Source organism: Cyphomyrmex costatus, unplaced genomic scaffold, assembly GCF_001594065.2.
Source record: "Cyphomyrmex costatus isolate MS0001 unplaced genomic scaffold, Ccosl1.0 scaffold189, whole genome shotgun sequence".
In the NCBI taxonomy this organism is placed as follows: Eukaryota; Metazoa; Arthropoda; class Insecta; order Hymenoptera; family Formicidae; genus Cyphomyrmex; species Cyphomyrmex costatus.
Window position 1 is genome coordinate 1,434,652 of NW_017275921.1, and position 26,765 is coordinate 1,461,416.

The 26,765-nt window shown below is 33.6% G+C and overlaps 3 protein-coding genes across 6 annotated transcripts; 1 reads left to right on the forward strand and 2 right to left on the reverse strand.

Annotated features, from left to right (window-relative positions):
• Positions 1-5,849: 5,849 nt before the first annotated feature.
• LOC108772467 (BTB/POZ domain-containing protein 7) lies at positions 5,850-23,998 on the reverse strand. Its single transcript, XM_018537997.1, has 11 exons — positions 23,890-23,998; positions 22,560-22,817; positions 21,763-22,127; positions 21,015-21,565; positions 20,771-20,934; positions 20,307-20,691; positions 20,070-20,222; positions 19,825-19,981; positions 19,404-19,582; positions 6,930-7,139; positions 5,850-6,242 (listed from the first exon to the last, which is right to left on the reverse strand). The coding sequence occupies exons 2-11, from the start codon at positions 22,796-22,798 to the stop codon at positions 5,949-5,951; spliced, it is 2,697 nt and encodes an 898-aa protein (XP_018393499.1). The 5' UTR covers positions 22,799-22,817; positions 23,890-23,998; the 3' UTR covers positions 5,850-5,948.
• LOC108772463 (uncharacterized) lies at positions 11,324-18,172 on the forward strand. Of its 4 annotated transcripts, none has more exons than XM_018537990.1 (3): positions 11,325-11,563; positions 16,269-16,371; positions 16,797-18,172. In XM_018537990.1, coding segments are annotated over exons 2-3 (1,230 nt in total). In that variant the 5' UTR covers positions 11,325-11,563; positions 16,269-16,369; the 3' UTR covers positions 18,025-18,172. The 4 variants fall into 4 exon arrangements, with proteins under 4 accessions (XP_018393495.1, XP_018393492.1, XP_018393494.1 ...); XM_018537992.1 differs by lacking the exon at positions 11,325-11,563 and adding an exon at positions 14,861-14,894; XM_018537991.1 differs by lacking the exon at positions 11,325-11,563 and adding an exon at positions 15,333-15,377.
• A 1,122-nt stretch (positions 23,999-25,120) lies between the features above and the next one.
• Dhrs4 (Dehydrogenase/reductase 4) lies at positions 25,121-26,719 on the reverse strand. Its single transcript, XM_018537995.1, has 5 exons — positions 26,427-26,719; positions 26,080-26,257; positions 25,713-25,937; positions 25,479-25,613; positions 25,121-25,390 (listed from the first exon to the last, which is right to left on the reverse strand). The coding sequence occupies exons 1-5, from the start codon at positions 26,591-26,593 to the stop codon at positions 25,220-25,222; spliced, it is 876 nt and encodes a 291-aa protein (XP_018393497.1). The 5' UTR covers positions 26,594-26,719; the 3' UTR covers positions 25,121-25,219.
• Positions 26,720-26,765: the final 46 nt, after the last annotated feature.

The window sequence follows — 26,765 nt, forward strand, 5'->3', positions numbered from 1 at the left end:
CGTTTGTGTGTAATAAAAATTTGTTAATGCCCTCGTTAGCATCTTCTACCAATATTTTTATATATGTTCACATCGAAAAAATAAGCATTATAATTACTTTACAATGCAGATTTTGAGCGTACAGACTATCATGAAAAGCTTTCGATTGTTTTCAAGACTCCATATCTTAACATCATTCAAACGTGATCTCAACATCGAGCGTTAAAAAATGATCTATAAAATTGCCAAATTTCAATTTCGAGATGACCATTATTGTTCAAATTGTAATATAATTCAAGCTTTAAAAATTATGCTAATTTTATTTTGTCTATAAACTTCTCAAATGCAAAAATTTAACTCCCTACCGAGGAAAAACTCTATTGAAATGAACAAACCAGAAGTCTGATCATATTAATTAGAAATTAGACTAGAATTATGTATAATTATATAACAATAGATCAACTAGAATTATAATAGATTCAACCTATAACATACAATTCTAATTTGTCTATTTTCAACTAAAATTCTAATTAATGCAACGAAACTCTTTTTAGTTTTTTCAGTGCACTGACATAATTTCCAATGTTTTCAATTTTTTGAAATTTACAAAAATAGTGAAATTAAAAAAATAAGATGTATTCAGTAAAAATTTGTAGTAATTCCATCTTATTCTTCATTTAAACGATAATTAAATGTTGATAACTACAAATTATATTTTACACAGTTTATATATAAATTTTACATGCGCAGATTATTTCTGATATCTTGAATTAAAGATGAACTATACATATATTTGAAGAAAAAAAACGAGTTAATATTTTATTAAAAGAAGTTAAATTGCCTTACGTAAAAATTGATTATACTTTATATCTGACACACACCTGAATGCTTAACCATAATGATACTTAAACGCGATTCAATTGCGTGAGAAAAACTTTAAAGTACATTGTCGAACTGTAATTACCAGAACTATAATATACGTATATTTTTTATTAAAGCTAAATATAGAGTTACAATTTGATAGATTCTCAGATCAACTTAGAATTAATATTTATTTGAAATGTTAGAAGTTACCATTTATCGCAATTTTCGGATTTTAATATTATATGGTTACATGTTTGGCGTAACTAAATTTCGAAATAAGAGTGTAGCAACAAATTCAAATAATTTTTTTAATTAATAAGTAATACATATTTAAATATATAGATTAACTCAAAATTAAAAAAATATTTGTCTAATGCACATTTAAAAACATGTTTTGAAATGCACATTTAAAAATTAACATGGAAAAATGTTTTAAACAAACATTTCATGATATTCAATAAAGTTTATAATTTAGTTTAAAAAAAAAAAACGTTACATTCTATATATATTATTTCCCATTACTTTTGTAAATTTCGATATTTTCGTAAAGATAAAGATTATTTTGCACATTATTAAAATATTTTACGTAAATTTATGCATACGTATGTAAATTTATAGATATCAATAGTGCTTCGCAAAAGTATTTTAAAGAATTAATTGATTATACGCGGGCGTGTGCTGATGAGGCATATATGCAACTTAATGTATGCATCTTTTCCTATCTGCAAGATAACACTTTCCTACTTATCTATTTTTTCAAGATGTCCAAACTACTGTCATGGTCCAATCTCACAGATTTATCTTTCCGAGTTCAACATTATTTGAGATTTCCCATATTCCTTACGAAAAGCGGAATGAAATAATATTTTCTTCATAATAAACGGATATGTGATTTTCCCAAACCACGTCAACAGACTTGATATAACGAAAGGTCTTTTTAAAGGGGATCTCCCGATTAAATTATTTCAATACAAATACTCTTTAATCATTGACCTTTAACCTTTTGGAATTTATGAGGATAATGATAGAAAATATATTGAGAAGTACATCTATGTTTTTAAAAGATTTGGAAGACTAAGTACATTAAATATTATAAACTGTCAACTAAAATATTATATATGTATATATACATATATAAGTATATTACAACTTCAACGATTTATTAAAAAAATATGCTTCGTAAGCTTCTAAGAGTTTCAATCTTTAAACGCGCGAGAAATAGGTGTAAAGAAACACGTATCTGTTATTGTCAACTGTATATTCTATATGATTCGAAACAAATCAAAATAGAAATGGAGACTATTTATATACATTTCCTTAAAAAAAAAAAAGCAAATATTTTATCTATTCGCTAAATTTGCAAACTACTCGTTCATTAATCATTCGTAACTCGAAAACCATGATATCTCAATATTTTCATCAAGAAAGAAGTCAACTTCGAATTCATTTGAAAACCTGCCGTTAAAGTTAAACTCGCGAATTAAAGAACACGTAACTTCCCGTAAGTGGATGCAATCACGCGAACCGAAGCCTAAATCAAGCTAAACTTAAACATCCGTAACGAGCGCTGTTAATAATTTCGAGGAAGTTAATGCAACTTATATAACAAGCTGCAACATCGGTTTTACTCGGAAGGGATAATATTATTTCACTTTATAATATTTTCATCGTGGAGGATATATTTTAAGAAAACTTAAATTGGACGTAAAAAGATTAGAATCTTCTCCTGTTTATTTTCCAGCTGCTTATTATTCACAGTAAATTTGTTCGCTTATATTAAACACTGGATTTACGTGATAAGTTCCTCGCGACGAGTTATTTTTGCGCAACAGTGAAAATACGGGGCAACAAGAATTTTCACTTGAACGACACAAGTCATTGTCGACTTTACATGCTGAATTATGCGATGCAGCCCGTCGATCTGTTATACGCGCGTAAGCGCGGCGTGACGTCAAGAGCGAATATGGTGAGGCTGGATTTTGCTGGGCGGTATTCCTCGCCGCACTCCGAGTATGTACAACGCTTTTACATAAATTCGGTATGAATAATGGCGCTGGAAAGTTCTGACGTTCCCTAAGCATCCGTTCTGATGTATTTTGCGGTCCTCGGGTATTATTTTGCTAAAAACAGTGCGCCTGTTCATGTAACGCGTTTATTATTTGGTGTTGTAAAACACGAGTTGGACGCGGGGATAAATCTTGTGATTTCGCTGACGGTTACTTATGACGGATACTTATATAAACCCCCCCCCCCCTCCACCCCGTGAACATGAATTGTGCTGGGAAGAACGGAGAAATAACAGCGAGTCCTCTCTTTCCATTTTGAAATATTTATTAAACTTTATTTTTAAATATATCTTAGCGAGCCACCTATCATGTGAGTCATAAAAAAGATAAACTGTCCGAAAATTTTATTTTGCAGCGAACATAATTAACACTTCAGCTTACAAAAATCAACAACTTCGTGGAAGAAATGAAGGAAATCGTGAATGTCTGAATGGAAGAACCTAAAAAATCGCTTTTCTTCCCTTTTTTGCGACGCACGAACTATATGAATGTCAAAATACTACTCTCGCGATATACTTCAGTCTATACAATATTAATCTATCTACGTGATAACTATTTTTTTTTATTCTGGTCTTAAAAGTTGGTCTAGTTGCTTTATTTAAATCATAACTTCGTCAATCGATCGTGGATTCACGAATTGTTGTTCACTCTTGATATTATCTTGACACCATCGTGGATTCACGATCTAAGATCGTTTCAGATACAGATTCAATTAATTTTACGATTCGCAAGATAGTGAACACGAGTGATGCGCTTTTACAAAGCAGACGACCGGTTTATAGCTTATTTGAATCGCGTACAATTAACGTTATTTTACATAATCATATATCGTTCTAAACCCAGGTCTGCAAGTGAAATTCTAAGCCACAATGACTGAACTCAATAACTTTTCTCGAATAATATCACAATTTATGCCAGCGGTGATAACAACGCCGAATTTCATTTTCTAGGACGAAATGTATTCTTCTAAGAAGACATAACGAAACGTATATAATACAATCGATAAAATTAATTGAACGAGATTAATTTATGGTTTGTATATATATATACGCAGGAAATAATTTCGAATACTTAACGTAAGGACGGTAAAGGAATTCTTGAATATACGGACCCTATAATTGAGTATCTTAATACGTAATTACATCCCATGTCGACACCGAAGAGCCATATTAAATAAGGAATAATTACTATCTGACGATATTAATCTGTACGCTTAAAGTGATTAATTCCCGCCTGATCGTTGTTGCTTCAACGAAAGTGAAAGTGACTAGTTTTCCACCGTTTACTACTTGTATTGCACGGAAGTATTGAAATAAAGTCTGACATTTTATGACTTTTACGGAATGAAATACGCACGGTAACCCAGAAACAAACTTTCTTGCAAATTCATCATTGACCATTGCAGGTCGATGTGACGGATCCTTTTCCTAAGAATCAGTGACAATTTAATTAGACGTTATTCTCACTTATCATTATTATTATTACTTCAGTACTTTATCTTCCTAACTTGGCAGTTTATTTAAATTCTGATAAATTAAATTCTTCCTGAGATTACGCAAGGAATAAAATTTGGTGTTGTATACATTTGCATGCTTTCTTGAACTTAGTTTCCCAAGAACTTCCAAGCAGTTTTAACTTAAGAAAATGATATTCCGAAATTAAAGTACCATTCCTTTCACAACTTTAACGACTATCGAGAGATGATACGCGACTTCTGGGTCACCCTGTATATAGTACGTGCCCTGTTTGTAGATATATTACAAAGCCGCGGCGGAGCAAGGCCGGCGGAAGCGTACATTTAAATTCATGGAAAACTTTTTCTTAGAAAATTCTCATGCACCCGGGCACTTAGCGATAATTAATTAACCCATTAAATATCGTGAACGTCACGCACGCTTTTTACGACCCGAAGCGCCCCGGACGTCATCTCTAAGCGCGCGATATATGTTTTATCGATTGAATTTCTCTTGTGTACTTACAGCCTTACTATAGCCCGTCATACATCGAAACTGCCCTAGAAGAGAGAAAAAATTAAAAAGTTTAGCATGGCAAAATGTCATCAAGCGCTTCGCAGCTCCGCTCGCGTGAGTAGCCGCCGCCGCCGCCACTGCCGCCGCCGTCGTCGCTACGCTTTCTCTACGAGAAGAAACAAATGTACGAGGAATACGCGGCACTTTCACTTTCCTGTAATTATTATTATGTAGAGTATAAGGATGGTCATGTGACAAGGCGCGATTTATTCAATATCCCGTACATTGTTCCTCTTTCGTTTCTTTTTGTTCTTTGCTGAAGACTTTCTTGCTAACAGTCTTGACACTTCAGAGCCGGAAACGCGGACACACATTATGTTCCTCACGTACACACACATACGCGCACACATACACATAAGTACACCCACATACACATATCACGATTACATTTTTATATGTATAAATCACAATCGCAGTTTCTTCTCATACACGATTGCACTTAATCGTTACATTTATATATTTATATTTATATTTATATTTATATATATAGATTGTACGGTGTGAAATTTTCGTATACTTTGTATACGTTCGCATCGTACTCGATAAGCAAAGTTTTTTTCTTTTTGTATGTTCACAGGGCATAACTTCCAGATCCGAGGAAAAATTACGAATACTCTTAAATCAAATACTTTCTACCCTTTTTTTAAGCTTATTTTAAATAAAAATGTACATACAATTTATCCTTGTAATAAATTTGTACCCGCAATAACAAGGTTTGATCGATATCTACTACGATAGATAGGAAGAGAGAGAGACAGACAGACAGAGAGAAAGTGAGAGAGAGAGAGAGAGAGAGAGAGAGAGAGAGAGAGAGAGAGAGAGAGAGAGAGAGAAAGAGAGAGAGAGAGAGAGAGAGAGAGAGAGAGAGAAAGAGAGTTGGCTATGTAATAATAAACTGGAAAACAGAGGAAAAGGAGAGAAAAAAGAGAAATTGAGAGAGGAAGGAATACAAAGGATCGTCAGTAGTTGCCACGTTGTTCGCTCTCTATCCACACATCATATATAAATTTCAAATAAACCTCGGTAAGGCAGTGCCAGCACGATGATACACATAAGGTGGAGGTGGCGGGCCGGAGAAGTGTCTTTGATGCTGATGAGGAAGCGACGACCGGTGAGCAGCCGGCTCAATGGTTCCGCCCGACGGGGAAACATGCGGTAAGAGGTGCGACGCCCCGTCACCGAGATCCAATTCCAGTTCCTGCTCCTCGATTAAATGCAGAGCGCCGAAGGAGGACGTCGCCATCGCTACATCCGGCATCACGCCCGACAGTTGGCCATCGCTGCAGGAATTGCCCTCTTGCCGCTGTAAACAAGTCGGAGGCGTACTGTTTGCGTAATCCGTTTCTCGAGGAAGCGACTAATCGAGCGAGATATCGCGATCACGGAGCAGTGATATGATTACGAGGTGAAAAAAAAAAAAGATAAAACGACAAAGACTCGCGCTGCTACACAAATAGAGGAAAACATTTCTGTAACCACGGTTTAAGACTCGCCCATGCGCTTACACCAAGAGTACAGATTGTACAAGCCGGCCCTGTAATTTGCCATTTCCCAACTAGATTCATAATTCCGTCTCGCAATACCGAGAGGGATCGAGAAGATCTATAATAGAACCTTGATTATCCGACCTAATAAAGACAGGCCCTAAACATTAAATAATCAAGAAAATCCGATAATGGAGATTACATTTTTTTCTATAAAAAAATATATTTTAGATCTAAGTTATTTTATTTATATCTTCGGACTATATACCTTTAGACTAGCTTAGACAATCAATTCTCTGTTCTTTATTAAATAAAACATAATTTTTTTGTACACTAACTATACATCAAAGAAATGAACAGTTTAAGAGTGCTCGATAGCGAGATCGGATAATGTGAAGTTAATTAATCCGGATTGTAATTAAAAATATCTAGGCCTGAATACGCAAGATTTTTAAATCACCCGCGAGGTAATACAAATACAACAACGTAAGCATGCCGTCCCTTACCTCGGCATGTCTGCTCTCTCCCTCGGTCACTATAGCTGGAAGTTCGTGTCTATGTGCGTAAGACGAAGTCGGCCGAGGAAATGTCATGTTCCTCCCGTAACACACCGGGGCGGTAGTTCTCACACGAATACCCATGCCCGGCGAGTCAATGTCCTCTATATCTGTCATCCTCTGCTCGTTTTGCTCTTTCATACTGTAAGACGCTGTGTTCTGAAATCGATATGCCGGCAATTTATCGCGCGCTGTCCGCTAGATGAAAGATGCATTAAAAGCTCGGAATAATACAGAAGGGGAAAGACCCCGCGATTAAGCGGGGAGAGAGAGAGGGGTGACAGCGGTTTGTGGGACGTCGACAGTATCACACCGGGAAATATTAATCGAAGCTTCGTCGACGAGGGGATCGGATAGAGTCTGAGACTGGGATAGCGTAAATAGACGAGATAAATTAGTGAGAATTAAAGTCGATTACACGTTGAATTTTATTTCTATGAATTTGTTTCGTATATAAAAACCCTCACCTTTCCACATTATCGGTTTTGCTAATTGAAGAGAGAATGAGGAGATTTTACAAAACAAACTCGTAGAAACGCGAATCTCCGTTTACGTCCTCCGGGCCGAGGGTGAGGGTCTTTCCTCACCTATCTACTGAAATAGAACGTGAGCCGTGACCTAATTGACGTGTGCCGTACGCGTTGCCTAGGAAGACATTAATGCAACGAACAGGGAATGACGCCTTGCATACGTTATGCGGTTGTCGTAAATTAGCGAGCGGCGACGACACGCGCGATTATTTCACGAGCGGCACAACTCGCACCTGTTCTCAGGTGCCGGTCTTCCCATTAGGCCTTTTCTTCCCACACCTGATCCCGCCCGTCTCGCTCGACAAATGATAAAGCATTCTTTCCGCGCAACACGGAAATTACACGTAATTTTTGTTCATTTTCTTCTCGGAACGCGGTTTCTTTGCGTTTTTGTCTATCTGACACGCTACTCAGACTATACGTCTCTCATCTCGGAGGTATTAAACTATTACGTCACTCCTAGAGCACTTTTCTAATCCGGAAGATATTAAATCATTACGCCGTGTCGCATGAGTCAAAATAGCGAGCGATAATATCGAGTTGTAATGATACACAAGAGAACCTCTGAGCACTTCCGCGATATTATCTAGAATAATGTTTACGTATTGAACAACGGTCTTACCGCAAGATATTGAACCGCATGTGTTAAACAAAGCTTGTAAATAACGATAGATACACTATTGGCATAAAATTTATGACGATTGTGTTGCGTTCCAATTAAAAGTAATCAATTTTGAAAACTTGAAAGACTTAAACGTAACTGCTGTATATTAATAACGCGATGCATAAAAAACCATTCTTCGAAGAACTATTGTAATATTCAAATGAGACAAAATGTTTAATATGTAACTCCTACTATGATGTTATTTTTTTGCAATTCAATCAGGACAGCGATCAAATATTTTGTATTTTCTCCATAAGAAGAACGAGTTTAACGATGAATATTAATTCTAAAGATTATAAAGACGTAAGCGAAGCGATAATAGAAATTAATTATCGAACTCGGTAAACGATTCATTCAATCGGCAAAATTTATAAGTTTCCTTGAATCTATCTTGCATATCTGAGTCATTTCACAAAAACAACAAACAACTCGATACAAGCAAATTGCAGGATGATGAGATTGCTTTTTGATCTCGCGTCAGCAATATACGATATCGTTTCGAATGATCACCAAAGTTCTCTTGGTACATCATATTGTTTTGAAATGTTATGTCATCCGTACATGACGATACGTTGGACTGACAAACACGTATGTGCGACGATATTAACATGCATAATTTTACAAACAGTATATAACGCTTCATATTCGCGTAACGTGTAAAAAGAGTCTCCGTGCGCTACCTGCATTACGAAACACGTTCAATAATTTGTTTGACATTCGCCACAGAAACGGCGGTCGCAAATTAAATTCTATTTCTCTTCACGCGCGTACGTTAAATTCTAAATTACATGTATTAAATAATAAAACTGTTCAAATATATTAAATTTTCCTTGTCTTCATTTACATCTGTTCAAATTTATACTTTGAAATCATTGCCTCAACGAAGCGTAATCGTTTCCTATAGATTTTTTTAGGTCACTCAATACGATGTTATTTTATTTACCAATTGTTTTATCACGTCGCAATTTTGATGTCAAACTGTTACAAAATCCGATTTTAACGTTGTATCACCGACAGCAATTTTTTTTTATATTTCATTAATGTCACGCAAAAATATTAATTTTTAGCTCCAAAATAATTTTGTTTCGTTTCGATATAATTTTTCGTTTTCGAGATATACTTAATAGTTTTAAAATAGTCATATTGTATTGTCGACTTTATATTATTGCTTTTTGATTTATTGTTAGTATAATCTGATAATATGAGTACAGTATTATGTAAGCACAAAAGTACTTACTTTCCACACACACACACATATATATATATACAATATATATAATATTAAGATGGAATAAAAAGCTTTTTCTATGTATTGCATGGGAAGAATTATTTTCAAATTACTATACCTCAAAAAATTATACCTATATTGTATAAAATAAAAATATATTTTAAAGTTAAAAGCTGATCTTTTGCATGACACATTAATAAAATTTAGAAAAAAATTGTTGTCAGTATTACAACATAAAAATCCTCGCAAGATTATTTTTTTGCTCTTTGACGCAGTTTTTCTCAAAATTGTGATGTAAGAGGTAAATTTAAAGAGCGGATTTATGTTCGCACAGCTGCAGGCAAAATACATAAAAACAAGTAAAATTGTTAAATAAAATATTTTATCGCAGATTAGTGTTATTACGATAAGCAAAAGCAGCGAATAAAACGACTTTTATACTTTACATTTTAAGATTAGATCGATTACTTAGATCTAACAATATTATATAACCTTCTATTGTTTGGAAATAAATGGAGATAGTTTTGAGTACTCAGACTTGTAATTCGCGTTTGCTGATTCACATTATTTTACCCATAACACCGAAGCCGCAGTGATGCAACATGTCGCATGTATTTGATAATACATTTCTGCATTTATTCATGCATAATACTGCACCAGGTACGCTATAGAGATTGCATGCGTTTCATCCGATTGGTATAGTAGTCGCAAGTGTCGTTTCATGATTCATCCGCTTGTCACCCCAGTGCGACACCACGTATATATCTATCGCTGTACAAACCGCATTTAAACCGGGACATAAAGATAAATTATTTTTTGTGAACACACAGCCGCTCTTCAGGATATCATCATACGCATGTCATTCGTGTATAGTCAATAAAAACTCTGAGAGAAAAACAGCGACATTTTACTGAATTAAAATGTGACATATTTGTAATAATATATCTCGTTGAGAAAAAAATTCTGCTAATTAAAAATTACATCCTGAGTAAGGATTATGTTTGCATTGTTATTGTAATAAATTGTATCACGAAAGCATGTTGGCGTAACATTTTATAAATATACAAAAAAAATAAAACAATATAGGTAAATAAAAAATATTAAAATAAAACATACTGCAGAATATTCGTTCTCCGTATCTAGGTTTTTCTATCAATATACGTATCGACGTTGCATGCCGTCTCATCGTTCGAGCACAGTACTGCTCGTGGTTTTTGCTAATTTGTCCGATATCGAAAGTCGGCTACACTGCTGGCGCGTTTGTATCGCGCAAATATGAACAAAATTCATCAAGATAAATATCGATATAACTCGAATATTAGAAAATACATATAATTTCAAAATTTCGCAAATTATACAACTACTGTTTTGGGATATGTTAAAATATATCATTCTATCGTCTTTAAAATCACTTCAAAAATCCTTAAAAAATATAGAAAAATATAATAACAAAATTTTTTTTTTTAAGTACAATCAATATTTATTTTTTTTAAATAGCAACTTTTACTTATGTTAATAAAAAAATTAAAAGGATAGAAAGAAGACTTGAATATTTAATCCTTTATACTGAAAAAAATTTCACAACATAAATCCATATTAATCTAATTATTTTTGTAGATAGAGTATTTATATAAAATAATAAATATTATATATAAATATAAAATAAGTATATCACCGTTGACATTGGAAAATCTCAACGGCGCAGCTGTTCGAAAAGATTCGCAGTTTCACGAAGAGAGGAAGAATGTCTCTTGAGGACTCGTTTGCATCTCATTGCATTGAGACAAAATGCGCATCTCGCATCAAGTATCATCTCAGAGCGCTAATTCAAGTCGCTTTTGCGCGGACGTCTAATTCGACGTTGCGTTAGAAGACGTAGATAATGCGAACAGCAGTGTAGAAAAAGGGGGAGAATAAGAGGCAAAGTCAAACAGCGACGAGAGTCTATTCACAACGTTAGTCGCGCGAATTGCGCTGTGTCAAAGTGCCGTGCCAAACCTACGCGTCGCAGTGCATAAGACTTCGCAAAAAAAAAAATAGAATTTAATGTTATTTAATTGCTTCCAATTACGCACGTGTTACCATACCAACTACGCCACGCCGGTAACATCGCATTCCTGATAAATGTGTCTCGTTCGCGTATCGCGCTATCAGTGTTAAGGTAAATGACGTACTCATTAATAGTAACGTATATGTAAAATATAACCGGTAGATCGAACACACAAGTGATGATTATATAATAAAACTTTTTTCTACGTCTATTCCGACTTTAAATAAATGCACAATTGGCGCATAAGCATTTACACTCATTCTAAAAGCTTATATCGAGCTTATATCGAACTTGTATCGTTAAATATTTTGTTATTTTTAACTTCCATATGTGCCAAAACGTAAATTAATCCATTTCTGGAATTAGTTTCAAAGTAAACAACGTCCACATTAACGTATGCATTCAGTAAGTAATAAATTACATTTGAATTAAATTTAATATGTTTTCTCGAGTTAAATTGTTTAACTCCATTGTTTTAAATAAATTAGTGATATATCGAGTATAGGAGCAGTGATGGTTTATAGAAAAGATTAAAAGCAATTCAAATTAAATATAATTTAATATTATGAATTTAATAGTGTAAGGCAAATGTGGATTATAATTATTAATACATTAACTTGTACAAAGACTCAGAGTCATTCTAGTTAAATGCGAGAGGATCTTGGCGCGTGTTTTTCAACAATTTCGTGAAACGACAAAAGATTTAAATATCATTTAAAGTGAAATACCATTTAAAAAACGTTAGTATCTAAAAAGGCAATTATACGTACGACAGGCAAAAATCCTAATATTTCTCTTATTTATTTTACTTTAATAACAGATCTGTAATATTATTTTATCTCACATTTTATCTTTATTTCTCCTCGTTAATACAACGTGAAGGCCAAAATGATATTGTATAATCAGAGTATTGATATCGTACAAACTCACACAAAAATCAAGGACTATATTCGAAAGATAAGAATTGGCGAACGACTGCGTGTATGAACAGTGAATGCAGATGTGATTTTAATATAAAACACGTTTCGAACCTTGTCTACAAACGTGCCTAGCATGCTTGAAAATTGATCATCATTAATTCCGATCATAAATACGCCGTTTCGGTAGCTTTTAAGCAAAAAGTATCGTGATAAACTTTCTTGTATTGAGTTCATTTGTTTTGCATGACGAGCTTTCACATTGAACACAAGAAATATCTTCCACTTTGAGCAGACTTAATGTTGATTAAATATTCTGAGTACTGCAGTAATAAACGGTTTAATATGCGTTACGTATAACCGCGTAGGAGTTTCCTAATAAACTATTTAATAGCTCGAAGTTCTTAAAACAATTTAATTCAAACTGATATATTAATTCTTCCCATGAAATTACAATACAATGTCGAGCTTAACGAGGAAAATCAACATATTATTGACGGTATCAATGACACTGAACTTCCGAGTTTTCAGTTTGATAAACTGCGCTGATACGCAGCTGCTGAGTTCGTGCCTGGCATACACGTCCTTCTTACGATTTAAATTAATTCGCGACACTTGCTTATTGTTATGGCCACGATTGTGTCATTTCAATCATGTATCATTTATGCACGTATAATAATGATGCAACGATAAAGTCGGTTAATAACAGAAAGGTAAGTGATCGCAAAGAAATATCGAAGTTTTCTTTTTCTTTTGCGTTTCTATTCGATAATATCTGAAGAATCGTTTAATCTATTATATTAATTGTGTTCAAGGAAATCACTTATTATTTAAAAATAATTTATATTGCCTTCAGTTATATCCGGGAAATATATTAAAACATAGGTATCAGATTTATATTTATAAGTCGAGAATAATATTTGAAGACAAAAGACATCATACTGTTCGATTATTCTACTTTAATTAAAATTTTAGAAATTTTATTTTGATTTACACTATAAAGATATTTCACACTAAAAGTTAGAAATTTTATTTTGAGCTACTTGAGTTATAAAGATATTTTGCACTAAAAGTTGAAACTATGTCGAAGGAAATCGTGTGCAGCGAAATTTTCGCTAACGACTTTGAATAAGTCGAAGAAGTCGAAGATGGAAGATAGCGTGAGAAATCTGAAACTCGCGTACGTAGAGTTAAATAACATTATGCATCTAAGAGTGAACGTTCGTCAATGCAGCTTTCGTGGGATGAGAACCTGAGATGAGATAATCTACAGCTTCCGTATTAAAGATGCATTTGCATATGCGTGGAAACGTGATCAAGTCTATTAGCTAGAAATAATCATCGCGAACACGATACAAAATTAAATGATTGTTGACCGATTATGACATAATAATGCACAGAAAAAGAAGAGATACATATATTGCCTCAAGTTTTTCCCATTTTTTGTCCGTCTCATTCCATTTCCTTGTAGTTTGCAATTGCCTTTCAGTAACTTATTTTATTTTTAAATTGATCTATCTAAAAAAAAAATTTTTTTTAACTATCGTCTATAATATTTTTTCTATAATCACAAATTCTCAATTTATTATTTGCTTTAATACAAATAATAAAACGAAGAAAAACATTCCACTGATATTTTCTGAAAATACATTGAATTGATAGATCTTCGCAAATATAGGGATATAGGTCACGGATATCCCGAGTGATCTTTGATGCTCAAACTTTCAATATTACTTTCAATATTGATCAGATATCAGTATATTCTAGAAGTAATATAAAATAAAAAGCTGAGTAATGCTCCTGATATTAATAATATGCGTTTAATAAACGTGCACTTGCATTTATTTTCATTAATTATTAATCTTTTTCTTCTATTTAGATAATATTTTTACACATACACATATACATACATATATATTTTTCCTAATATTTTAAGAATTTAGAATGAAAAAATGTTATAATATATATATAACATTATTTTAATATTAAACAAATGTATAAAATTGAGGTAAATAGAGATCTTTATTCGTAACAACTTCCGAAAATAAATGTGTTATTACCAGAAATAAAACGTCACGTAACGTTGGCTCATGTTCGTTGCAGTCACGAAGTCAAACAATTATACAGGGCACCGAGTTAATTGAATGTCTCAATATGATATGAGCCATAAAAGTCTTGAATGACCATTGTCTTTTGACATCAACGTTAAACAGTGTAAAACAAAACATAAAAACTCAACGTTATCTACGCGATAAACAGTGCAGAGCGAATTACAGTGGCATGAGCTGGCAGTGTGATATTAACAAAGTTGCAATTGTTATTTTTAAAAAAGTTTACGCACTTTAGGGATAGTTTAATCACAACAACGAATTCGCTGACATCATTTCTGCAACATTTATCTTAACACTCAAAGTTTCTCGTATCGCGAGTTCACTATAAATAGGTTGTACGCTCTTCGGCCGCGATAGTCGATTGATCTAGCCAGAAAGGCTCAACTGAGTTTCTGTCGATTCACTTGCATCCATGTAAGTGCAAAATAATGACGTTCGCGTTCTGCTTTCTGAGCTCACACTGATTATATCATTGACCTCCACATCATTTATTTGTGACAAAAATCAAACTATCATGATTAGAATTTTCCATGATTTTAAAATGAAATGCAATTACATTTTAAAATGCATTTTATATGTTACAAATGAGATAAGGAAAACGATTAGTTTATCTAATATGAATTGAATTTGCATAAACGAATCATAGTTAGTGAGCAGCCCACCGACAAGTTCTCTCCTTACTATGATATAAAATAGCGACGCTTCACAACATAATGACAGTTAATGCTAGAACATACACGCGAGTGAACGTTAGGAAGTTACAAACACATGTACACTTGTATCGAGGATAGCACACAAAGTCTAGTGACGATACAGTGATCTTTTTTTTCGAACGTGGAGATTAGTGCTACAGATATATCTACGCGTGCAATAACATTTATAGCTATATATAAAGCTGTAAGTAAATTATACAGCAATTACTTTAGGAACTATAGAATTTGAAAAAATTTAAAAAGGTTATCAAATGTGCGTTTAAAAAACTATAAATTATTCTAAGAATGTTCGATCTTTCAATTTATAAATTAATAATTTTCCATAGGATCACATTTCTCATAATAAATGCTCAAAATTACGGACATTTATTTAGAAAATTTATTCTTAATAAATCTGTCATTTTCTTATTAAAAATGAGAAGAAATTATTTGTAAAAAGAGAAAGTTATATAAAATATCGAATATAAAACTTGGAAAAAGAATTTATTTATGATTGTTATTAAATTACGATCGAAATCAAATTCAATATATTGAGAATTTCTTTTAATACAAGTCCACAACATTGAAATCGGATTGGTATAACTATTGTATTATTTCAGTTGAACATTTTGAATAAATTGAAATAATATGTAATCCATAATAATCCATAATCCAGAACACGTGCCTCTTTCCCAAAATTATCTAGTAACTGTTGATGTTATGTTGTGGAAATATCAGTTCTACGATTGATAAGAGATATTAATTCTATATATACTTGCGATAGATTTAATTTAATTAATTAAGCCTATTAAACTATTAAATAAAACGATTAAATATCTAAATCCAATTTCTCAGGATACGTGTTAATATCTTATTTTTCTCTATATTTATACAGTCTGTGAATCCTGAAACTTGTAGCTATAATTTACTTATATTTTGCACTTTTTTATTACGTAAAAATAAATTTTAGTAGCGTATAATTAAAAAGTATTAAAAATTAAAAACTTATAATGGAAAAACTCAAAATTGGCTGAAATAAATATATATTATATCTTAATTATTTCTAGTTTTAATTTAAAAGAAATTTAATTTACAGAGTCCCAAGATACATGATATTGGTGACTAAACAACATCCAATCTACGTAAAAGAAGATTTAACCTCAGTTTCCAAGAAATTCCTCGTAGCAAATACGTACAATGTATGTTAGTTGATTTAATCTTAAATGTAATTGAAAGCTTGTATACACTGTTGCGCATTATTCGACAGCTCACCTTTAATCAATTTCATTTTTATTGCTTAACTCACGAATTAAGTTATTCTATCAGATACTATAAAACATTAAATTTTTATTTTATTTATTAATTCGTCAGATAGTACTGGTGATGACGTAAAATTAGAGTCGAACCGTCTACTTTATTTTAATAAATAATTTTACACACGTATATCTTGTCGGCTTATATCAGCTTAATTTTTACATTTGTATAATTTGATTATTTTAATTTTATAATAATTTCATTTAATCTGTACAATTATTATATAATCACACACACAGTATAATTAAAAGTTTTTATTTATTTTCTTTGAAATGATAACTCTCTTTAATATGAAATCTTTTTCTGTTAGGAAAACGCTCGATATGCTCCCTGTTAAAAATATGGACACATTGTTAATGCAAACGTATGGCCCCGATTTCCAAATACACGATGTGGAATGGAAACATTTAACAGATCCGGGAGAAAACTTTGGTAGTATAATACTGGCTGTCAATATCAATGCTGGGCATAATGATAAGAAGAGAACTCTAAACGTGGTTGTCAAATTACCGCCAAGATCGGCGTATTTGTTAGAGTTGTTCGACAGTCCATTAACATTCAAGAAGGAACTAGAATTTTATAGCATGGTAGCACCAGAATTTTTGAAGTTACAAAATGAAAGCGGAATCCCTCGGGAATCCATAAGCGTCATCGTACCGCAATTTTTAGGCGGTAGATTAGGTTTGCATGATCCGCAGCATTTCGATGAGCAGGCCGCTATCGTTTTAGAAAATCTAAAGAGTTACAATTATATAACGCAAGACCGAATTATAGGTCTAGACCAAGTGCACATGAATTTTGCGATCAACCATTTAGCCAAGCTACACGCCATAGCAATCGGCCTAAAGCTCAAGAAACCCGAATTCTTCAAGAAAACGGTACTACCTTGTCTAGAGTTCAACCTACACGAAGCCACGGAAAAAGCGACGGTAGATATGATACAGAAGGCGCATAATGATTATAAAAATATAAAAGAAGCAGAAGCTTATTTGAATAAAATCGAGAAGACAATCGAATATGGATATACACATGATGTAACACCGGAAGAACCGTGGGCGACACTAGTGCATCATGATTTTTGGGTAAATAACATGATGTTCAAATACGATGAGTCAGGTAAGCCGATTAATATGAAGATTGTGGACTTCCAATTAACAGTCTACAATTACGGTGTAAACGATCTCATATTTTTCCTCGTATCAAGTTCCCAAAAGGAAGTGCTCGACAATCATCTTGACGACATGATTGATTTTTATTACGACTCTTTTATCGCGAGTTTAAAATCACTAAATTTAGACACAAACGCATTTCCTAAGAGTCAATTTATGAAGCAATTGAATCAATGTGCACCCATCAAATTTAACCAGTGCATCATGATGGTGCAAGTAATACAAGCAGCGCGTGGCTCCGTTTCACAAACGGCGACCGAAGATGGAGACGAATGCGTTTTTACAGGTGGGATCGATGACGATAATTATAAACAAAAAATGTTGCACGTCTTATCTACATTCAATCGAAAGGGATGGCTCGTGGAATGATTAAACGTAAAATTCTATCCATAGCAAATTAATTCTTTAGAAAAAGTCGTTTTTTATTACAAAAAAAATAATTACTATATAGTAAGGTGAACAACCGTCTAAAATTAGGAGACACAATTCCAAATTTTAACTCTTCGTCTCACTTACAACGCATCTCAAATTTTGTCTCAAATTAAGAACATGATTATGAATTATCCCTTTTTTTAGTATGAAAATAGTAAGTAAAAATATAATTTGTAACTATTAAAAAAGTGTTTTACGACAATTAACATTAAATTTTTTTAAATGTCTCTCTTCTTAAAAAGTTAGTCACCATAAAGAGAATATTGAACAGGTAACTTTATAGAAGCGCTAATATTTATATAAATATATGACAAAAGTTTTCAGACAATATTAGATGTGATAAGACGATATATTAGGTAATATTACATAATAAGAAATTAGCTAATGAAGCTAATGAAAAACAATTAACTAAGTCAACTGCTAAGACTAATTTGATAATAGAAATATTAACACAAACAATATGCAATGTATCTGTCGATACTAAAAATGCGACTAATGTTTTAATGGCACATTTTTAAATATTTATAACATTTAAAAATCATATTTTTTAAAATGTATCATAAACAAGTAATTTTTTTAGTGTAAATAGTACGCATGACGCACATAAAGCTTGTAGTATCAATTTAATTTTATAAAATGAAAACATATATTTATTGTATTTTTGATAATATATAATAAATTCCATATATATCATTAACGAAACAAAATGGAGAAAAAAATAACTGTTTGTATAAATATTGTAAATTATAAAGCAATATTTTATGAGAATACATGATTATTAATAAAATTTAGAATAAACAGTACAACAAAAGTTATTACCTATCTTTATTTACAATTTACTCAATCACAAAATAATTATGTGTAGAATATATTTTTAACTTTATACGCGCAAATATATTTAAATTCTTGAAAATATTTAGAATGTTATATTGATATATATATTTCTAGCATTTTATGACACTCGTTCACAACCAGATTTGTTTTTTATTCCTGCACTAAATTGCATTTAAATTCTCTTTTTCACTCTCGTTAAATATCTCTGTTTCACTGCAAATTAACAAAGAGTACTGGTTTAACTATAGAACACAAATCTATCACACGGAATTCGAAATAATAAAAAAAACGCACTATGTATTATGGTTTAATCGCAGAAATCTTTTATCTTTTCGCATATTCGTCTGTTTTCGTATTAATTTTTCTTGCTCCCAATTTATCCAACACGGATGCGATGTTATTATATACATGCTTTATTACTATTATTGTTTATTGCTTTAAATTATTATAAACTAACATAGAGATAACATAGAAAGACTTACTTCAAGAAGATCGGCCACAGTGTCGGGTAAATTGAACTCCCTGACAACGCGTAGACGCACTTGTCGATTAATTTCGTGTCGTGAAGAAAGCGGCAAACTTATCGCTCGTTGACAACTGGGCGATTGTTTCAATTTCTGCTCACGTTTCAACATTGCGGCCATTGTTGCAGAATCTGGTACTATAACACAAATAAAAGATCTTTTATCTTGCATCACAATTATTATCAGTTAAACCTATCTATAAATTTATTTTTTATCAACTGTCCAACCATTATTAAAAATAATATTTAAGCACACTCACTTTCTTATTACAAGTCTGCATTTTTATGTTAAATTGTATATATAATAACTACATAATGTATAAAAACTAAGTTTATGTTAATTTTAAGGAGAAACACTAATAATTTAATATCGTTAATACCTGGAAATGCAGCTGCAAGGACATCAACACCAGCAGTTCCCATGGCTCTTGGTTTCTCTTCAACCATATACAACGCATCCGGTATATCTGCCACATATCGTGGCTTTCGTAATCTCACTAAATCAGCTTCCTGAATCATCTGTTCTTCCACCAAGGACTAATATTGAATAAATATAGTAATAATTAGTATATTTATTCTATTAATCAATGTGTTTCTGATTTTGAAAATTGTATATTATTATTACCTTGATCTCTTCATAATACGGCATGAATAGCCTTGGCCTTACAAAAAATCCATTTTTCTTTCCGCCTCTTATCCAAGCATTTACCCTCAAATTATCTTTTTCATCTCCTATCATGTGGCTTGGTGGAGTTGAAACTAATCCTCTCCTAATAGCCTAAAAATTTGTCAACATAAAAAATATATTAACAAGAGATATATTTTCTTTTAAATAATTAAAAATGTTTGGTAGAAAATATACTTGTACTAATGCTTCGCTATTCGGTGGCAATATATGATCTATTCTGACAAGAGGCAAAAGTTCACTCAATATCTCCCGCAATTCGATGTCGCTGAGATCTCTTTTCTTAATACCCTTCCTTGTCACAGAATGCACGGTATGGCTAAGCAAATTAGGTTCCCGATCCTCCATTCGACGTACTAATTCGTGTTCGCCCCACTTGAGCACTGCCTGCAGTACTTCAAGTTCGCTCGCTTGTAAAAAATGGCTCTGTAAAACATTCGCTAAGTGGGCATGATCTAACTGATGAAGAATCGAGGACGAAGCAATTGGCTGAAATTCCTCCCTTAAGTAATGCAACGCTTGTCGGTGCACCCATGCTGATCCGTGAGGTTGACTGCCCCATCTGTACGTAATATAAATTTTTTAAATGATATAATTTAATTTTTAACTTTTGTAAAAAATTTATTAGTAATCAGATTTACTTGAGAACAGTTGGTAGCGATTCCAAGGTGAGGTACTCCAAAATAAGATCCTCGCAACCTTGTGATAATATATCAAGCTCGAGGAATCGTCCAATCTGGTACAACTCCATCGCTTCTTCTAGTGGGCTTGGTCGCATTCGGCCCGTATGTGTTAGAGCTTGAACCTGTAAGTTTAAATAAAAGTATTAACATAAAATTAATATATATAAGTGAGCAGAATAGTTCTATGCTAAGACTTTCTTACTTCTCCCAAACTACCAGCGCTGCTTCCACAACCGCTTCCTCTCAGTATTAACGATAAGTCAACGGTATCTAAATACACAGCATGTAGTAATACTCTAGCATATCGTTTAGGTATCACGCTTTCATCCAACACTATTCTAGAAGGTATGTGAAGCGCCCTTTCTGTGTGATCCTCGCCCGATCTAGTTCGTCTTTGTATTAAATTTCTGAAGAAAGGAGATCTCGCAGAAAGTATTGCTTTGTGACATGGCAGCTCTAATTTCGGACGAAATCCGTACTCCGAACTTCCACTATCCGGTCTTTGATAATCGTTGTCCGATGTGAATACAAGAGCAGCATCTGCATAATCGCCGGTATCCAGCAAATATCTGAGATCATGTTCCAGTGGATTTAGAGTTCCAAACTCTTCTCCGAGTCGTCGAAGTAGGTTTGCTTCCAAAATTGCATCGTGTGGACAAATATCACCAGTGTAAAGATACCGTAATAATAATGAGAACATCTGCACTTCAAGATGTGGAGTTCTTAACTCCAAACATATTCTAGCACCATATCCTGCAAATTTTAATGAAAGATATGTATATATGTCTTTACATATTGTGTATGTGTGTGTGTATATGTGTGTGTGTGTATATATATATATATATATAAAACAGTATTTTGTGCATAAAATTAATTTATAAAGAAAACAAATTGCTATAAAAAACTTTATTGCTTTATGAAGAGAACGTAAACTGTCGTTAAATATATACCAGGACAACCAGCCAGTAAATCCCTAAAGTATAGGCATCTGGCGGAAAGCACGGCTCTATGAACGGGAAAACATGCTCCTCTATATACAAGATCCACATCGGAACAGTGTTTGAAATCGTATAACATCGACAGATCTTGCTTAAAAGTAGCCGCTGGCGGTCTAGCTAATTCAGCTTGAACATGAAGATCTTTCAATGCAGCTAACGCTTCATACTCTTCAAGCAAAGCAGTTGCTTCTAAGTGACTCCATGTGGACACCAGGTCTCTAATAATTCTACCATGATCACACGCTTTAGAAGAACGGCGTCTTCTAATAAATTTCTTGCGTAGCGTCGCAAATCCTGTCATCTTCTTCTTTTTTTCTCTATACATGAATAAACAACTATAGAAAGTTTGATGTGCGATCAAACCTGTTGCTCTTATTTTTCAATCATTATTCATCTATTTATATATTTTAAAATATTTTAACACTGCATACTTTTAAAACTCACTATTTATTTACATTTCTTGGTTATAAGATAATATTTAAACAAACATTTTAATATTTAAAAATAGTCACATTAATAATGATTAAAACTTTATGTGTGCATATATTGTAAAACACAAATCAATTGTTTTTTTATTTGAAAATTAGAAGACTAATATAAGTTTTATTTGCAACGCTCGCGAACATAATTTTATTCTTGTTATTTATCAAACGTAAACAAGAATGATGCTCGCGAACGCTGTGAATGCCAAATGGGACATATCCTATGACATACAAATATTGCAAATGTGTAAAACGTCGATAGTGTACCTAACTGAAATGCCATGTTGTTCTGGACTACTTGACGCCGAGAGTCTGGCTGCATGGACTGAATCTCCACCTACACTGGTGATGCTTGATGATGCAGAAGCACCCATTCTATGTGTCATGTGAGAGGCATCTCCAAGCTGCCTTCTTATAAACCAGGAGTCCCTTTTATCAGTATTATCTATACCCCTTATGCGTCTACGTTGTAACACACACGGTGTCAAAATACGAAGTACATTCATTGCTTACCCAGACGACAGCCTGAAACAAATCAGTATGCATACATATTAGTAGGTGATTTAATGTCACAGTATAAGATTTTAATTTGTACAAATTATAAATCTGATATAATGCAAAAATGGGAAATATAACTCCTCACATATACTTTTACCTAAAGACAATTGTATATCTACCTATTTATTTAAATTCTTCTTCAATGTTATAAATAATTATATCTAATTTACTATGAATTATAATGTAAAAAAAATACGGTGTTATATACGTTACTATTAAATATTTCCTTCTGATGAAACGTATGTTACATTTTAAAATCGCGTTTTGAGTACTCAAATGTTTCATTTAAAATTACAAATGAAAATTCACGCTTACGCAAGCAAAAAATTTCACTTCGAGCAAACTTTAGCCATTAAAAAACATGTGAAGTATTAATATTAAACACTTGATATTTAAAAGTTTAAATTGGTTTAAATTTACGAAATTTGTTCAACTCTTGAACTTAAACATATAAACGGTGCTTACATACTTAAATTACAGTATTGGCGTATATGCAAACAACGTGCAAACGGAGCACCAGGCCTCTGAGCAACAGAGAAATTGACGTATTGATAATACATCGCATAGCGACAGATTTCCGACGAGCGTTTTCCCGAGAGGTAACATTAGCCACAACGAGGGAAAGGGGAGCACGCGCGTCGATCTCTGCGATCACGGGGTCGGTAGATCCCATGAGACATGACACGGTGCTTCGTTTGGACACAACGCGAAGGTGTCAGGGGGCTGTGCGAGTGGTAGCGCAAATAACGCGTGACGGACCATACAATCAGCGATACATGACGTGCAAAGCAAAGCAGTTCACTCACCTTCGCGTTCACAGGGACGAAGGGGGGAGAGGGAGATGGACGAAAAATAGGAAAAGGCTTGGCGATATAAACCACGGGGGTCGCGCGAACAGGGATAACGAGCGAGTTGCACACAAACAACACCCGCCGTCGGCCGTCAGGTGAAATTCGCGGATTTCACGACGGCGACGACAGCGGCGGAGGAAGAGAAAGGAAACGCGGGAGGTAAACGGAGTACACGGCGTCGTCGTTACCTGGGTCTCCGAGCCTGGCGTGCCACATCCATATTACTCGCGTTCACTCGGTGCGACACTCGGCCGCACAAACTCTCGCTGATAATCATCACAATGCACGACAGCCATGTTTATCATCCGGGGGAGGGAGAGAGCGAGCGAGCGTGTGTCTAGCGTCTCTCATGCGTGCGCGCGCCTATGTGTGGGTGTATGTGTGTATAGGGTAAATAAAAGCGAGCGGAGAGGTAGATCGCGGTCGCGGCGCCTAACGGTGTCGTCACTAGTCGTCACTCGTCGCCGCAGTCGCGCGCTGCGGGCGGCTCGAGAGCTCGAATCGAACGAATCGATCGCGCCGCGATTCACGTCAAACGCGACGTCATCAGACTATTCAGAATTCAGACCACTTCGGACCGCGTCGGATTGCAGACGCTGCTGTTGCGATGACGTACGATCGTCAATGACGACACGACGCTTCAATAATGCGGTCGAATTGCGTCAAATGTGACCTATTTGGCGTCGAAATTTTGTCACATTTCGCGCAACATTTCGTAAGAAAAATTATTCAGATTTTCGTGACAAGCTATTTTAGCTGCATTTTAATTTGGACGCTCACGCGCTTTAATCATTCTGTTTTTATGTTAGAATAGAAACGCTGAAAGTGCCAAAAGCGTTCAAATCGAATGCAGTCTCTTCCTAACTTGGTAATATTTGACGCCAATCGCTTCGACCAATGTTTACTTAACAGCAAAAAAAGCGCGACTTTCAATTAGTCACGCATAGCTCAATAGCACATGAATTTGCAAACATAAATCAATTATTAAATTATCACTGAAATTAATTATAAAGTTATTATCAAAATCTTATATTACGATACATGAATATTACATAAAATGTGATCCAATTCATAAATTTGTCTTAAAATTTGTGAATATACATTTTTTTACTTTAAAATTATGCATAGTCACTTCTGTGTGCCTCGTCACTTCTCGTTATTTACAAGCGTTTTAAGTACGTATACAACTTTAAGACGTTAAAATCGATCAGCTGTATTACCTTAAAATTTAATAATTGAAATAATATTAATTATTAAAATAGAAAAGGACTATGAATATCGGTCATACAATTATTAAATATGTAACTTTGTTAGTTTTTATTTTGTTCCCTTACGTAATACTTTTTACAATTTCTTTCCATTAATACAATTATAGATATGTATATATCGTATATATGTGTATATACACACAATTTCTTAAAAATAATTCCCCAACAAAAAAGAATTCCCCAGCGTTATTATAGCACAAACATAAATTGAAGAATGATATAAAAAACAAGCATGTTATTACAAATTAATTTAGAGTCTTGCGTTTGTTCCACCGGATACTATTACAGTTTCGCCAGTGATATAAGAAGCATCATCACTTGCTAGAAAAGCAGCCACGCCTGCAACCTCATCGGGCATTCCAAGTCTTCTCATGCTGCTACTCATTATAGCAAATTCGTGACTTTCTTCCGACTCGTAAAGCTGAAAACATAATAATTTATGTATGAAATATCCCTTTGACATACAGCTTTAACAAGAGTACACAACTTAGGAAGTTATAGAAAAATACCATTTTTGCCATTTTAGTTTTTATTATTCCTGGCGCAATACCGTTTATACGAATTCCCTCATTTGCAAGCTCGCTTGAAGTAGCTTTGATCAGACCTAATAAAGCAGTTTTGCTAATTGAATATATACCCAGTAGCTGAAAAAATATTGACAATACTATTAATACTTTTATTATGTTAATATTTAATAGAGAAGATAATAATCAAGGACAAAATGTTTTCACAATCAAACTCACATTAAAAGGCTGATATCCAGCGAGTGAAGATATAATGATAATGGAAGGTGATTTGCTGCATTTGAGAAGTGGCAAAGATTCCTTCATTAGCAGATACATACACTTAACATTGATGTCAAAAATCTTATCCCACACTTCTTCATCGCTGTCCAATACTGTACTAACCACCGGATTAATACCTGCATTAGACACCAAAATATCCAAGCCTCCAAAGTCGCTTTTGGTCTGTAATTTATCACAATTTTATAACTTGATACACCAATAATAATTATAACTTATATGATGACGCAACCTACAATTAGAAAAGTTATAGAAATGAGGATATAAGCTTCTCTCAAAAAGATTGATGATTTATCATGTTCTTTACTTTTTCAAACAGATTTTTCCTTTCTTCTGCTTTTCCTACATGACAGACGGTACCAGCAACTTGCAAACCTTCGGACTTGAGTTCCTCTACAGCCTTTTTCACATTCGCTTCTTTACGGCTACTGATCATTACCTTGGCGCCTTCCTGGGCTAAACGTCTCGCTATGGAAAAACCTATTCTGTAAACATTCAAAACATAACCTAATCGTAACATTCAGAAATAAAAAAAATCAAGCAATTCTAATTTATTTTCGCATTATAATAAACAAAAAGTAGGATTTTTTAAAACCAACGTTAATATTTGAAAACATTCAAATTTATGTTAAAAATATGAAATATTTATATTACCCCTCTGTGGATGCTGTTACGATCGCGACTTTTCCTTCCAGTCGATGACATTTTATCGAGGATGCACTGGCACTGAATTGTCGAACACTTTGGTTAATCGCCGTACGTAGCATGTTGAAAGATGTGAGACAGATACGTTTAGTGTTGCGCAATGTACAATATCGCATATTCGCATGTCCTGTCCTATAGACTTTGATCTTTCAATAATGGATTTATATCCGATATCTCTGTATGTATACATACATGATATTGCATCATGACACAGCAGAAAGAAAAAAAAGATGTTCAGTTTGTAAATTATATATGTGTGTGTGTGTGTGTGTGTGTACATACCACACA

Bases quoted from the DNA above. Each gene is read 5' to 3' on its own strand.
- LOC108772467 (XM_018537997.1), bottom strand. From the start codon at position 22,798: ATGAATGTACTTCGTATTTTGACACCGTGTGTGTTACAACGTAGACGC. The intron at 22,128-22,559 runs GTACACTATCGA...ATTCATGTATAG, and splicing joins CAACATGGCATTTCAGTTAG to AGAAAAAAAGAAGAAGATGA. The intron at 6,243-6,929 runs GTAAGGGACGGC...ACTTGTTTACAG, and splicing joins GAGAGAGCAGACATGCCGAG to CGGCAAGAGGGCAATTCCTG.
- Dhrs4 (XM_018537995.1), bottom strand. From the start codon at position 26,593: ATGCGATATTGTACATTGCGCAACACTAAACGTATCTGTCTCACATCT. The intron at 26,258-26,426 runs GTAATATAAATA...GAATGTTTACAG, and splicing joins GTAACAGCATCCACAGAGGG to AATAGGTTTTTCCATAGCGA. The intron at 25,938-26,079 runs GTAAAGAACATG...GATAAATTACAG, and splicing joins GGAAAAATCTGTTTGAAAAA to ACCAAAAGCGACTTTGGAGG.